This window comes from Neovison vison, chromosome 5 (genome assembly GCF_020171115.1).
Source record: "Neovison vison isolate M4711 chromosome 5, ASM_NN_V1, whole genome shotgun sequence".
NCBI lineage: Eukaryota > Metazoa > Chordata > Mammalia > Carnivora > Mustelidae > Neogale > Neogale vison.
Window position 1 is genome coordinate 163,725,129 of NC_058095.1, and position 15,218 is coordinate 163,740,346.

Sequence of the window (15,218 nt, forward strand, 5' to 3'; positions counted from 1 at the left end):
TCCTCAAAAAGCACAAACTGCCTCAATTTACCCAATGAAATATGTAACTGAATCAAGGAAATGAACTTAGAATTTAAATCTCCCCAAAAAGAGAGTTCCCATTCCCAGTGGTTTCACTGGAGAATTCTATCAAATGTTTAAAAGAAAATTAACACTAAACTTACAAACTCTTACCTAGAAAATAGAGGTGAGAACACTTCCCACTTCATTTTATGAAGCTAGTATTACCCAGTGTGAAAACCAGACACAGAACACACACACACACACACACACACACTCATACTCACACATACACGGAACTGAAGATTAGTACCCCTCATGAATGAAAACGCAAAAAGACTTTTAATATTAACAATTTTAATTACACAGTATGTAGAAAGAATTATGTACCATGAATAATTTGTTGTCTTTTGCTTTTTTCTGGAGATACAAAGCTGGTATGATAATTTGAAAATCAGTCAAGATTAATCCACCATGTTAACAGGCTAAAGAAGAAAAAAAAATCACATGATCGTACCAACTGATGCAGAAAAAGCATTTGATAATTCAACATTCATCACAATGAAAACACCCAGAAAAATATTGTTAAAGGAGACATCCTCAATTTGGTAAAGAGCATCGACAAAAATATCCTACAGTTAACATAATATTTAATGGTGAAAAAAATGAGTGTTTGCTCACGAGGTCAGAAAGAAGGCAAGGATGTCTGTTCTCACCATTCTTATTAAACAGAATGCTGGAAGTTCTAGCAAGTGCGCTAAGAAGAGAAATGAAATTAAAGCCAGATATACTGGAAAGGAAGAAACAAAATTGATCCTTTTGTAGATGATGCGATTGACTATGTGTAAAATCCCAAGGAATCTACTAAAAAAAAGAGGGGGAGGAAAAAAGTCTTGTAGAACTAATAAATGAGTTCATCAGGGTCACAGGATACAACATAAATGTAAAAACAATCAACTGCATTTCTATATACTAGTAAAGTGCACCAAAATTAAAAATACTATAACATTTACAACTGCTCATAAAAAATGCTGATAGGTAAAAGTCTAACAGAAATGGGGAGAATCTGTATGCTGAAACCCGCAAAACCATGAGGAAAGCATGCAGAGAGCTGCCTGGGAGACACATCACATCTGTGGGTAAGAACACGGCATGGTCAGTACTCTCCTTGACAAGCAGTATCGCCATACTTCTTCCCAAATGGCTATGCAGGTGTAATGCAATTCCTATCAAAATCATAGCAAAAATTTGTTTAGATACAGAGCTATCGATAGACAACATTGCTCTAAAATTTATTTGGAATAGTGAATAAATTAGAAGAGTTAAAACAAATTTTTAAAAGAGTTACTTATTTATTTTAGAGAGGGGAGGGCAGAGGGAAACAGAGAATCTCAAGCAGACTCCCTGCTGAGCTCAGAGCCCCACACCCGGCTCCATCTCACGACCCTGAGGGTACGACCTGAGCCAAAACCAAGAGTCGGATACTTAAATGACTGAGGCACCCAGGCATCCAAAACAATGTTTATAAAGAAGAATAATGTGGGAAGAATTCATCCATTTAACTTAATGTCTTATTATAAAGCTTCAGTAATCAAGACAGAGGTGAGGGGATAGATACGTAGACCATGGAACAGAGCAAAGAGCCCAGAAGCAGACTCTTACCAACAGGGTTGATGGCTGTGGTCATTCTGCAGGATGTTACCGTTGAAGGGAACTGGGTAATGGGCCCATGGGATCTGTCTGTAGTGTCCCTTATAATTGCCCATGAACCTGCAATGATCTTAAAATCAAAAGCTTCATTGAGAAATATTTTAAGGCAATGGTAGCAGATTATATACAGACATAATAAACAGACATGAGTGGATATCATTTATTTAAATTTTCAAATCGCCTTGGACAAGGCCAATATTAAACTTCATTGACTTGAAGAAATTGTCATGGTTGAAAGACCAAATTTGGAATCAGATTGTATTTTATTTTTAAAATTAAAAAAAAAAAAACCCTCACATAGGAGTTTGGTATATGTTGTATATTTCTTGGCTCTATTCACTGAAATCTGTAAATATTGACTAGTCCACCAACAATGTACACATTTTAGGGTCTGGGGGTGGCGGTTGGTCTTTCATTTTGATTTTCCCCTCAAGTATGCAAGGACTTCTTGAGGAAAGACTTCATTCCAGGTTCAGGGCCAGGAAAAAAAAAATTCTTTGGAACCCTGTGTTAACATTCCACTAATGCCAATTTTATGTAACACGTTCTCAGTCATTTGCATTATTATATTGTGATGATACAATAACCACCTGTTATGGGCAGTGTCTAAAACCTGCATTGAGCTGTGAACTCAAATCCTGTCAATAATGGTGCCATCCATATCTTATGAGTAAGGTCAGAAGCTCTCAGGCTTGGAGCGCCCTTGAGACTATTAGTTAACACATGAAAGAGAGTATCATAGTTTGCCCATTATCACAAAAACAATTATGCTCGCATGCTTCAAGATTTGTTCATTTGATACAAAGTAGAAACATGTGCTGAGCTCCATGCTTCCTGCAAGCATCCAACTGCCCTGGTTGAGTGTTTGCCCTTGGACATGTGTGGAGATGCGGTTTCCTAGGTATGTGACTGGAGTCTCCCACTGGGAAGGTCTGGACTTGAGTTTCAGTGGGAGAACTTCAGCTTTTTCTCCACATTGCCTGGTACAGGTACCATTCATGAGAACGTTCCAACGCACGATCCAAAAAGCACAAGCTCCAAAGCATGATCTTGTGATAATGCAAGACTCATCAGCACAATCTTTAATGAAATGGACAGCACAGTGTTTTGCTGTATTTGGTCATAATATTCCAAAACATTTAAGTTCATTTTAGCAGATATTGATTGAATGTGGCCAATGGACAGGCGTTCTGTTGGTTGCTGCAGAGAGATGGAGTTGGACAATTTGTAGTCACTGTGCTCAAGGTACGTCAGGAATTTTACTGTGGGATTGGGTAGGAATGGCCATACAAAACGAGACCATAACAAGAGCAAAGATAAGAAATGTTTTTAGAGAAAATCAGGTAGTCCAATCTGTGTGTGTGTCTGTCTGTGCTCTGCATCTATGTGTGTGTTTTTTTAAAGATTTATTTATTTATTTATTTGACAGAGAGAGATCACAAGTAGGCAGAGAGGCAGGCAGAGAGATAGAGGAAGGGAAGCAGGCTCCCTGCTGAGCAGAGAGCCCGATGCGGGACTCGATCCCAAGACCCTGAGATCATGACCTGAGCCGAAGGCAGCGGCTTAACCCACTGAGCCACCCAGGCGCCCTGCATCTATGTGTTTAATTCAGTATCATCTTTTCTTCTTTTTTTTTTTCAAGATCTTATTTTCAGGTACTGTCTGTAGCCAACATGGGGCTCAAACTCGTAACTGCGAGGTCAGGAGTCTCATGCTCTACCGACTGAGCCAGGCTCCCCATCATGTTTTCTTCCTTTTAAACATTAACTGTTTAAATGATCCAAAAGGAATCTTTGAATAAAGAGACCACTGAATTTCTCCAACTGGAATCACGCCCTCTTCCCCAGGCGTGGCAGCAACCCCCGGCCCGGTTTAGTGAGTTTTCTGGGCAGACGAGGGTCCTCGAGAATGGAGGGAGACCGCACAAACACGAGTCACCACCATTTCCTCTTAAACTCACAGTCAGTGGGGGACTTGGAAAATCATCACAGGAGAGGTGTCCCTTGTTTGATGTGCAGAAAGGAGCTTCAACCTGGGGTGTAAGATGAACTTTGAAGACCGGAAACACCTCTCTGGTGAATAATTGGAAACTTCCTCTGAGTCAGATAATTCTGCAAAGGAGATTATTTTTGGGGCCATATTTAAACATTAGTAATCACACCGTTTTCTTTTATTACAGGTAATATATGAAATTGTTGGAGCAATTGAAAAAAATAAAGACACCCTCTCACAGAATCTTCTATTTGTAATGAAAAGTAAGTTTTTCCCCCTATGGTTAAAATGCCACACACTCTTTCTTTCCCCATCTCTGAACACTGTCCTCTGCAATATGCCACCAGCGACAGGGGAATTGAAATATCTTTTATATTCTAAAGCCCAGAATAATAAAGAATGGATCTTGCCACAATGTACATTGGCTACAATCTAATTTGGAGTCTAGTAGAAACCATAATTTAACTAAGCTTTTAGCAGATAGAAATATAAAATACCTTTACCACTCTAGTGGTATGAATATAAAGAAGCTCTTTTGTGAAGACTAATGAAGATTAATACAGCTTCCAAAATTATTTAGGCCACAGCAGGGTGAATTTCATTACTGAAGTTGATGTCTGGAGCATACCTAAGGGTGGTATTTTATTCTCGTACTTTCTGTTATAAAGAATTAATACCCACGAAGTAGAGGGAGGGCACAAATTCATATGTGCACACACACATGCTTATCTGTATATATCAACTGACAGCCTCTATCTAGTTAGTGAATCTCAGGCTTTATGTACTTGTATCTATTTCTATAAAACAGGGGACTAAGTGCTGTGCCCTTGTATGTATCAGTATGTATACTTTTGCCGACTGGAGTCATTCTTTCTCCATAGCGTTTCTGTAGCCCTTAGTTCTCTTTTCCCTAACAACCTTTTCAGTGAATTAAAATGTATCATCTTTGATGCTTTAAGTTGCTAGCCATGAGCTGAGTCATTTATCTTTCCTGAAAAAAAGAAGCCTGTGATCACCCTTCATGAGACAAATTGAGGGCTTTGAGCTGGAAAGAATCACCGCTGGCTTGAGGACCGTATTTACCTTAAATCATGTGGTACGGATGCCATAGATCGTTTTTCAGGGGGACTTACTGAGCTCGTCTCTCAGAAATTAAAGCGATTGAGTTCTCTTAAAGCTGAGACTAGCCGAAGGAGCGCGGGATTGGCATGACAGCATGTAGAAGAAAGGAATGGAAATAACTGACCTGCTGATTATCACTGGAAATATTTTCCTTCTAGTTTCCAATTATTTGAGTTTCCATTGATAGTGTACTACCATCTAAGTCATATCTTGTATGAAGATCTAATATATAGTGTGGTTTTGAAGTTGGCACAATGCCTTTTTCTTTATTTTTGCATTTCAGGTGATAGAATATGTATTTAGAGAAAGAATGTGATGGTTCGTGATATTGTCATTCTCCTTACCTTCACAGAGTCCCTTTAAAGTCATTCTTTTGTGTATATTAAGTTCCAAGAGAACACAAGTGAGTCTTGTTTTCAAGTTCTAAATTCTTTTGGCATCTGAGCAAGCAGACAAAATTTACAATAGATTCTTACATGTTTATACAGGAAATGGCAGGTGTTTTCTATAAAGGTCCAGAGAAATAAACACTTCAGGCTTTGCAAGCCATAATGTCTCTGTTGCAACTTTTTAACTCTACTGTTACAATGACAGAGCAGGTGTAGACAATACAAATGGACATGCCTGTGTTCCAATAAAACTTTATTTACAGAAATGGGCAGTGGGCCAGATTTGGCACACAGGCCATAGTTCCTCACCCATTCTATCATATAAGAAAAAGATGTATGGTTGTGATAGTATTTTATGAATTTGTGAAATTGTTGATGCGGTAAATAGTTGTTAAAAGCGAGTATAATTTATAGATATTTAAAAAATTTTTGAGTACCTTGCTAGATACTTTGTTTATAGTATCTAATTAAATCTTCCTATTATCAAAAAGCTCCCAGCTGAGAAAGGTTGTAAGGTCTGTTATGGGATCGTGAGCCAGCTGGCCAAAGGGAGGCAGGTAGCTTGGAGACACAGCTCGGGCAGAAATGCAGTGAGTGCTCTCACCTGTGCCTGAGATGTGAAATAAAGTCTCAAGTCTACTGTCTCTGAGTGCCTCTGCACACTTGCTCATAAACTATTCATCTAAGTTCGCGTATCCTGGTGGACTGGCAAGAAAACACTGGATACAATGTTTACAGACCTCCTTCCGGGGACACTTCCCATTTCAACATCAACATGATCGATTGATGTTGAAATGATTTCAAGTTGAAGTTAGAAAATTCATACTAAGAACTCCCATAAACCCTTTTCCCAATTCCTTTTCCTCATTTCCCTTCTTTTATTGTCTTCTCCGTCCCATTCACCCCGCCTTCCACTCCCCACCATCTCTCTGTGTGTGCAAGTGTGTGCATGCATGTGCGTACGGACATACATGTGTGCACGTGTATGCGTGTGTGTGTGTGTGCATGCGCACGTGCACGACGTGTGTGTTCTGAATCATTTGAGACCTTGAAAAGGCCTCTTTGGTATACATCTTGAGCTAAAGGACATCATCTTACAAAACAACGGTCTGAGTATTGAACACTGACACAGTGCTAACATCTAGACCCAAGTCCTGTCCCTTTGCTGCTCACTCCAGCAATGGCTCCCATGATGATTTCCCCCGATTCAGAGCAGTCGCTACATTTAGCTATCATTTCTCTTCAGTCTTCTTTAATTTGGGACATTCTCTCTGCTTATCTTTTTCTTTTTTTTAATGATACTTACTTATGTATTTATTTTTTTATTGAATTATAGTTAATATAAAAGGTTACATTATGTTCAGGTGTATACATTGATTTAACAATTATGTACATTATTCAGTACCATGTTAAGCATAGTTACCATCTGTCATCATAGAGGATTATTTCAGTATTGTGGACTATATTCCTTATGTTTGTATTTTTCATCTGTGTAAATTATTTTATAGCTGGAAGTTTGTACCTCTTAATTTCCTTCCCCTGTTTCATTCCTCCAACTCACCTCCTCTCTGGCAATTACCAGTTTTTTCTCTTTATTTAAGAATTATTTTTATATTTTTGTTTGGTATTTATTTGGTATTCTTTGCCTGCCTATTTCACTTAGCAAAATACCCTGAAGGTCTATCCATGTTGTCCTGAATGGCAAGGTTTCAAGCTTTGTTGTGGCTGAATAATATTCCACATCTTCTTTATCCATTCGTCTCTTGAGGGACACTTATGTTGCTTCCATATCTTGGCTATTATAGATAATGTTGTAATAAACATAGAGGCATATACATCTTCACATCATTAATGTTTTAATTTTCTTTGGGTAAATACACAGCAGTGGAATCCTGATACTTCTCTTTTAACATTTGAAGGATCGTCCATACTGTTTTCCAAAGTGGCTTCACAAATTTACACTCTCATTAGAAGAGTACAGATTTCCTTTTCTTCATATCCTCACCAACACTTACTATTTCTTGTATTTTTGGTACTAGGCATCTGATTGCTGTGAGATACTACCTCATGGTGGTTTTGATTTCCATGTCCCTGATGATTAGAGGTGCTGAAAATCTTTTCATGTGTCTCTTGGCCATTAATATGTCCTCTTTTGGAAAAATGTCTTCTTAGGTCCTCTGCCCATTTGTTTATTTTTATTATAATTCCAGTTTGTTCACATACAGTGTTATTAGTTTACAATGTAGTGATTCGACAATTCCATATATCACCCAGTGCTCAACAAGTGCACCCCCTAATCCCTACATAACCTATTTAATTTATTTAACCCAACCACCATCTCCCTCCACTATGGTAACCATCGGTTTGTTCTCTATAATGAAGAGCCCGTTTGTTGGTTTTTCTTTTTCCCCTTTGCTCATTTGTTACTTTCTTTTTTTTTTAATTTAATTTTATTTTTTCAGTGTCCCAAGATTCATTGTTTATGCTCATTTGTTTCTTAAATTCCACATATGAGTGAAATCATATGGTATTTGTTTTTCTCTGACTGACTTATTTCACTTTCTTTCATGACTGTCATTTTAAAACCTAAAGGCCAGTTATTTTGAAGACTGTCCCTCAATCTGGGCTTCTTTGCTGTTGGCTCCCATTGGCGTCTGCACACCCCTTCTGGGCAGAAACCCCACAGAGGAGTTCAATGGTCCTCACGAAACCCAGTCATAGGACACACTGACTATTTGAAACACCACTGGTGACATAGCCATGTTAAGGTGACACAGTTTAGGTTTCTGTAATTGAAAGCTGCTGTTTTTCTCTGTCACTTCATAAGGAAGGTGAGGCAATCAACGTTCTCTTCCACATAGACATTCACCTGCTGGCTCACATACATGATAGATTCTTGCCCAAATCAGCAATTTCTCTGATGGTTGCAAAATCACGATTTTCTATGCCCCATTTTCCCATCAATTGTGACATTCAAATGCAAGAACTCCCCTTTCTCATTAATTAACTAATTAAATTATTAGTAGTATGGGCTCATAGATTCTTACTTTATTAAATGACTCACAATCCATTACTTATCGTTATTTTGATACTAACATTGTTCGAGATATGGCCAGTGAGCAGCCCTTCAAGCCAGCTCCGAGGTTCTTCTTCAGGTTCTCGTGATCTTGTTTAGCACCTCCTGATATTCTAGCCTTCCAGAATGTTCTATGATTATCGGCTCTGCCTCCAAATCAGCCCTGTGCCCAAGAAGTCTAGATTTATTTTAGAGAAGAATGGTATTAAGAAACACTGAGGTCTGAGGGCTTGATGCGCTCATTTCTAACTGGGTTGTCTTTGCTCTGAGGCCCCTTCAGAATGAGACAACTGAAGATATGTAGATAAAATATGGGTGTGCAGCTCTATATGAAAAATCATGAATTTATCCTGCTAGCCCTAAGTTGTATCCAACACCACGGGGCTCCGTTTTGCCTTCCTGCCTTCCTCAATTGTTCTTCCCTTTTCTGACACTTCTGCCTAGTTTATCATGTAGTGACTTTCCTTTACATGCCTTGTCACTAAATATGTTAGTCTGCACAAGCAAAGTAATCTGGGTGTGGGAAAGGTAGAAAAATGGCTTTGCTTCTCAACAGAGCTAACTAGCTGATGGGTCCACAAGATCCTAAACAATGTGCACACGACTTTACATTCTATCCCTGTATCGCCCTCAAACTAGGTATGTCATGGTCATTTTGTAGGAAAGGAAACTCAACTGTGAGGATTGTGTAAATACAAATGTAGGTAACATGAGAAAGGTGTCTTACAGAGCTCTCACTGCTGTATGTGGTTTTCACTATACGATTCCAAATTTAATAGAATTTGTATAACCTCACATGTAAAAGACATTGGCTTTTTATCTTTGTAGCTGAACTGTTTTCCCTAACAACTGGTACTAGCAAATGGAACAGGGTCCCTACAAATGTTCACATATACCGGGAGCTGGGTTAGACCCTGGGACTTGTGTTTCTGGGGTGGGAAGCTGCTGGCAGAAACCACAGGTCTTCATGACTTGGCCAAGAGAATTGAAACCCTGTAGACCCAAGCAGGCAAGACTGGGTTCCCAAGGCTAGGAGAGTCACAAGGGCTACTCAGAAGGCCAAGGGCCAGTGCTGAGGTAGAGCACAGGGACACAGATTAGGACTCCTGGTCAGGACAGAGAAGGTCAGAATTCATCAAGTGGTAGGATTAATGGTGGGGAAAACACAATAGGGGCAAAAGGAAAGATGACCTCTCACTTCCGTCTTGCACTGAGAATGTCTAGTGCTTACAGCCCTGGAATGAGGAGTGTGTTTAAAGCTCGGGGACATAACGATTTGAATGCCACTCACAATATCACTTTCTTTCTTTCCTAGCTAGTGAAAATGTCGTGATACATCATTTGTTCCAGTCGAAACTGTCGCAGACAGGATCCCTCGTGTCCTCCTATCCTTCTTTTAAGTTCAAAGGACAGAAATCCACCCTGCTCAGTAAGAAAACGGCAGCTTCTTCAATTATTGGAGAAAACAGGAATTATCTAGAACTCAGTAAGGTAGGAGTTCCTCTGATTCTTGTTTGGTTGTTCTTAAGTCCGCTTAGTACCTTTACTTTTTTCTCTCTCTCTCTCTTTTTAAATGCAATTCTGAAAACCGATGGAAACAAATTGATATTTTAATTTCAAAAAGTAATGAAAAGGATCCTGGCAGAAGTATAACCTTAAGAGAGAGGGGACGGTGGAGGAGAGTGCAGTAGAGTGAAAATTCAATAGCAAATAGGACATTAGTGATTTTATTGGTTGTCTCTGCAACATCCTATTTGTGCCTTGTCTCGGTGACTGTCCTTTTGATGAATGGGAAGTAAACTGCACAGACAGTAGCTTTCCAGGGAATAAACTTCGCTACCTTATTCTGTCGACATTAATCACTTCAGAGGTTTTAGGTCTCTAAACAATAAATTGTAGTTTCTCTTATAGACAGTGTGTATGTTTCTGGGGCTGGAAGTATTTTTTCTGGATAGCATGTGGATTCTAAGCTTACTTTTGTATGATACTAGTTTTAATGTGTACTTGTCCGACACAAGTGTGGTTATCCTTAAAACATAAAGGTTCTATTTATAAAACAGAACTACAGATTCAGCGGAGTTGTCTCAAACCAATAGGAAATAGGTAGGAAATGTGTTAACGTTAAGGATTCAGTGCCTGATGGTAGCCTGGTTTGCTCTGCCTGCCACCAAAACTACGGAGATGAGAAATATGTTTGGGAAGGTGTCCAGGACAATCAATTTTAGAAATTCAGTTGTTGTAGCTTGTTGGAATGCATTTGAGCTTACCAATTAAAATAAAAGCATAATTAAAATCAGCTCTATTTTGGAAGAGTGGCAAGATGTAGATAACATATTAGAGATGAGTGAGTATGTGCTCTCGTTTGTGTGTGTGTGTGTGTGTGTGTGTGTGTGTCTGTCTGTCTGTGTGTAGCCAATGGACCCTACAATTAGGGATCCTTTGATGGAGTCATTCCTGGACTGTCTGAACACAGGAATTCAATTTCACTGAATACAAAGTGGCATTTTTTTTATATAAAAAAAAAATAAAGAGTTACCCTTCATAAGGAAAATCTCTACTCCTGAGGATTTCACTGAACCTCCTAGCCCTTCCTTTCTCGGTCATTCTGGAAATCAAGAGCACAGAATCACCACACACCTCTAAACTGTAATTTTTAACCTTAATTATTAAACATTACCAGGCATAGAGGCCATTAGTCTTTTCCCTAAAGGACTGCACAAGGAAGATAATTCACAGTGGTTCCTCCGCCCAGAAAGGGAAATTGAGTGTTCCATTTCCAGGGATGGAGATTTATTTATTACGATTATTCCGTAAGTGTTTCATCCCTCCCTTCTGTGCACGCTGCCTTCATCCCTGCACACCCACGCCCGTGACCGGCAGGATGGGCGGGTCTCCCCACTCTGACCGAGCATCGCACTTGGCTGGCATCTGTAGAAAACCCGTTGATCTCGGGCCAGTCGCCCCTTTCACGTTCCCTTGTCAGGACTGATCATTCCAACTTGACGGTTCATGTCAGTGGAAGGAAATGAGCTGCTTCCATGCCAGCAACAATACCATATTGACAAGAAGGTTTCATCCGATGTTTTTCTCCTATCAGGACCTCTTTATTGTAATGTAAATGATTTGGGGTCAATAGATATGTTGGTCTGAGTCTGTGTGATTTTGTGAAAGGCAATACAGTATGTCTGTGGCTGGGGCTCCTTTTAACCCCTGGTGGGATTTAATTAATTACCTTCTGCCCTTTCTTTCCCCATTGGCCTCATTTCCAACTGACTTCTTTTATTTCCACTATCCTTTAATCTCTCCTATGTATGATTTTTTTTTCTCTTAAGAGCTGTATGCAATGACTTATGGAAGAAAATACAGAGTCTTGCCATTTGTCAGATAGGTACTCCTTTGAGCAGTTAAAAAAAAAAAAAAGAGGAAGGTCAAGAAAAATAGAATGGGAATAAATTGATTGTGGTTAACTTAAGGGAACAAACCAGTGATTGCTAGAATGTCAGGTTTTGTAACACACACGACTATCTGTTTGCCGGGCAGGAAGCTACCACTTCCGGACAAACACGTGCGATGGCAACGCAAGGCACTGGCGTGCGCTTGTTGCCCGCTGAACAAGAGTCAGCTCTTGGCCTCAGGGCTCAGATGGGCCAGGATGCAGCTTCGGTGTACTTGAGAGGCTGGCAGCCGTGGTATTATTTAACAAGTAGCTGCCCATGTCCCCAGTTAGAGTACCATCACCGGGAACCCTTTAGTACTGAATGTTACAGTCTGCTGTAGATCTGTGCCGTCCTGTGAGTGAATTCACATGGGTGGGAGGCTGGCTTTTTTTCTTCTCTGTGGACTTTAGGAAAATACTATGAAAATCACTGTGCTGTATGCTTGAAACAAGTGTCAATGATACTTCAATTAAAAATAAAGGACTACATACTTCAATAAATAAATTGCTCTTGCTTTATTTCCTTTTATTTTCATGACAGTTATTAAAGAAGAAAGGAGCCTCTTCATTTCTTCAGCGACTAGAACGGGGAGGTCCTGTCACCATTGCATCGCAACTCAGGGTTAGTGGGTTTTGTGGTTTTCCAAAAGTGAGATTTTGATTTTATCAACTGTAGAGGGTGTATGTGTATTTTTCCCCATTTTTGGGGAAAAATAAAAGTAAGCACTCAACGTGTGTGCACGTGCACACACACACACACACACACAGACTCACGCCATAGAGACTTCATAATAAAAGAGTTATGGATCAAAGATAAACATTTTTATTGAAAAGCTCTTTATATTTGCCATCAGTGTCGTCTTTGGAGAATAAGCTGTGTTTTGCTTCTCTCCTTAGAAATCTCTAACAGATATTATCGGAAAACTTCAGAAGCGGACTCCACACTTTATTCATTGCATCAAGCCCAATAACTCAAGGCTGCCAGATACTTTTGATAATTTTTATGTGTCTGCTCAGCTACAGTATATTGGGGTCCTGGACATGGTGAAGACCATCCGATATGGTTACCCTGTTCGCCTTTCCTTCTCGGATTTCCTGTCAAGGTAAATTCTGTTCTTGAAACATTATGTATGTGCTCGGTGTGACATCCTGCTGATGTGCTAGCAAGGGTCTCCTGTTTTGTTCTTTGTTTCAGGCCTTGGTTTTATTATGTATACCGTTGACTCTTTGAACTGGGGGGAGGTTGGGGCGCCTGCCCCCACACGCACAGTGGGAAATCAGTGTGTAACTTCCGATCCCTACACAGCTTAACTACTAACTGTTGACCAGAAGCCCTACCATTGACCAGAAGCCCTACTGATCACACAAACAGTGGATTAACATACATTTTGTGTGTTATACGTATTATATACCATATTCTTACAATAAAATAAGCCAGAGAAAAGAAGATGTTATTCTGAAAATCCTAAGAGAGAGAAAATACATCTACGGTGCTGTACTATATTTATATACAACAATCTCTGTATAAGTGGGCCCGTACAGTTCAAACCTGTCTTGTTCAAGATTCAAGTACATTCTTCTAAGCCCAGTAAACAAAATACTCTGGGAAACAATGAAACGCACTGAGCAAGCTTTTTGTAAAAAGTTACAGAACTTTGATACCTTGTGTCGCTCTCACCATCAAGAACGACCCGGGGGCACACAGGGTGGCAAGCTTCTTTATTGCGCTCTCCTGCGCCGCGATCTGGGGGCAGCCCTGTCCCTGGGACGCCCCGCTCAAAGCAGCCCCGTCCGGGGCCCCAGGGGTCTCCGCCGCGCGCACCGCGCCGCAGCGCCGGGAACCCGTGCTGGTCCACCGCTCCGCGGCCGCGCTCCTCCCCTACACGGAAGTTCACACATATATATACAGTTTGTAACAGCCAATGAGCAGCCCTTACATGCAGCGCGCGCATGGTCATTCCCTTCCACCACCTAAGGGTCCCGCAGTGTTCATTCACCTCTTACATAAGCTGTCAGCCAATCACATCTAGTTCCTCAAAAGCGCATGCGCCATTTTGTTCTTATTCTGCCAGCGTGGCTCCCGACAGCTCCCCCTTTTTTATTTTATTTATATGTGATGGCTGAGACCGTGCCTGTCTTAGGTTGCCGATCCTCACTACCCATGCTTACCCGTCATTGGGTACTCCTCCTGGTCGAGGGGCCCCTGTCTTAGGTTGCTATGGTGTGGGATCAGTCTTACCCGTCTTTGACTACCGGTCTAGCATGCCTAGCCATACTTGGGGGGAGGTACCAGCCTCGAGAGCCATCATGGCCTGGGCCATGAGTTGTTGCTGTCGACGCTGTCGACGACCGAGGCTACAAAACCAGCGTATCATAAATACATTGGCTATCACTAGCAGGATGGCCAAAGCTCCCAGGCCGGCCCATTGTTTGAGGAACGAGACTGATTTCTGCAGCATGTTAAGCCAATCTTGGACTGAGGCAATGGGCACCTTAGTGGCATTTAGGGTGACAATTTGGGCTCTCAACTGTCGGGTTAAATTCTGGAACTTGAGATTCCAGGTACCATTGAGCATATGTCCCAGCTGTTTGGAGAGATTTGCCGCAATAGTTAAATTACTATAAGTTACTGGGGTAACACAGAGTCCTGGCATGTTGCTTATGCATCCAACAGCCAATAATGACCCCAGGATATCAACGTGTTCTTGTACTAGATCTACTCTCTGATTTACAATGAGAATCCCTGCATGTAAATGTCCATTGATTTGGTCTTGTGTTGCGAAAGCCTCGGCCACCAGTCCTGTGACGTTGTTGAGAGTTGCAGCAGTTTGTACTGATGTTGTTAGCGCCATTGCTGCGGTGGCCGTAGACGCTGCAATGGCTGCAATTATGGCTGCGGTGATCCCAAAGTCTCGTTTGTGGCGAAGCAACACCGGCAAATTGTTCGAGTCCACTTGTACTGGCATGGGGATATACGTAGGGATTCTGGTGAGTATTGCAGAGTCGCCCCTCGAGGTGTTCCAGCATGGAAGCATTTTAACACAGGCGGGGGTGGGTGGAAAAGACCGTGATTTTGCTGTGCTACAATTGGCTGTAACGTTAGTCAAGAAGCAAAGAAAAGACTAGACTGCTATCGTCACTAAAACAGTGAACCTTCTCAAGATCGTCACTAACACCAGTGAGCTTACGTTGCAATCGTCACTATAATCGGTGCACTTTCCTAAAACTTCTCTGGCCAGAATTTTCTTCTAAATAAATTCGTCACTTACCTCAGTGCACTGTTAGAAACGGAGAACGGGGGGTTCTTTCGCTGCGCAGGGTCCGGATTACCCCAGTGGCCTGCTCCTCTCGGGCTCGGTCTCTGCATCTTGAGGCCCAACTCCAGCTGGTCCACGCACCACGCCAGCTCCTGGGCCAGCTTCTCTGCCTGAGCCTCTGCGCTGACGGGCGCCTCCTCCTCTAGGAACCAGGGAGCGACCTCCCCCACCTCTCT

General features: G+C 41.2%; 1 protein-coding gene across 1 annotated transcript in view; it reads left to right on the top strand.

The window, feature by feature from the left end:
- The window catches only part of MYO16 (myosin XVI), a 432,663-nt gene that overhangs the window by 287,715 nt on the left and 129,730 nt on the right, over positions 1–15,218 (top strand). Inside the window, exons 23-26 of the mRNA XM_044250091.1 lie at positions 3,890–3,965; positions 9,605–9,780; positions 12,267–12,347; positions 12,623–12,828. Of these exons, the coding sequence (XP_044106026.1) occupies positions 3,890–3,965; positions 9,605–9,780; positions 12,267–12,347; positions 12,623–12,828 (539 nt within the window). The remainder of the gene's footprint in view (positions 1–3,889; positions 3,966–9,604; positions 9,781–12,266; positions 12,348–12,622; positions 12,829–15,218) is intronic.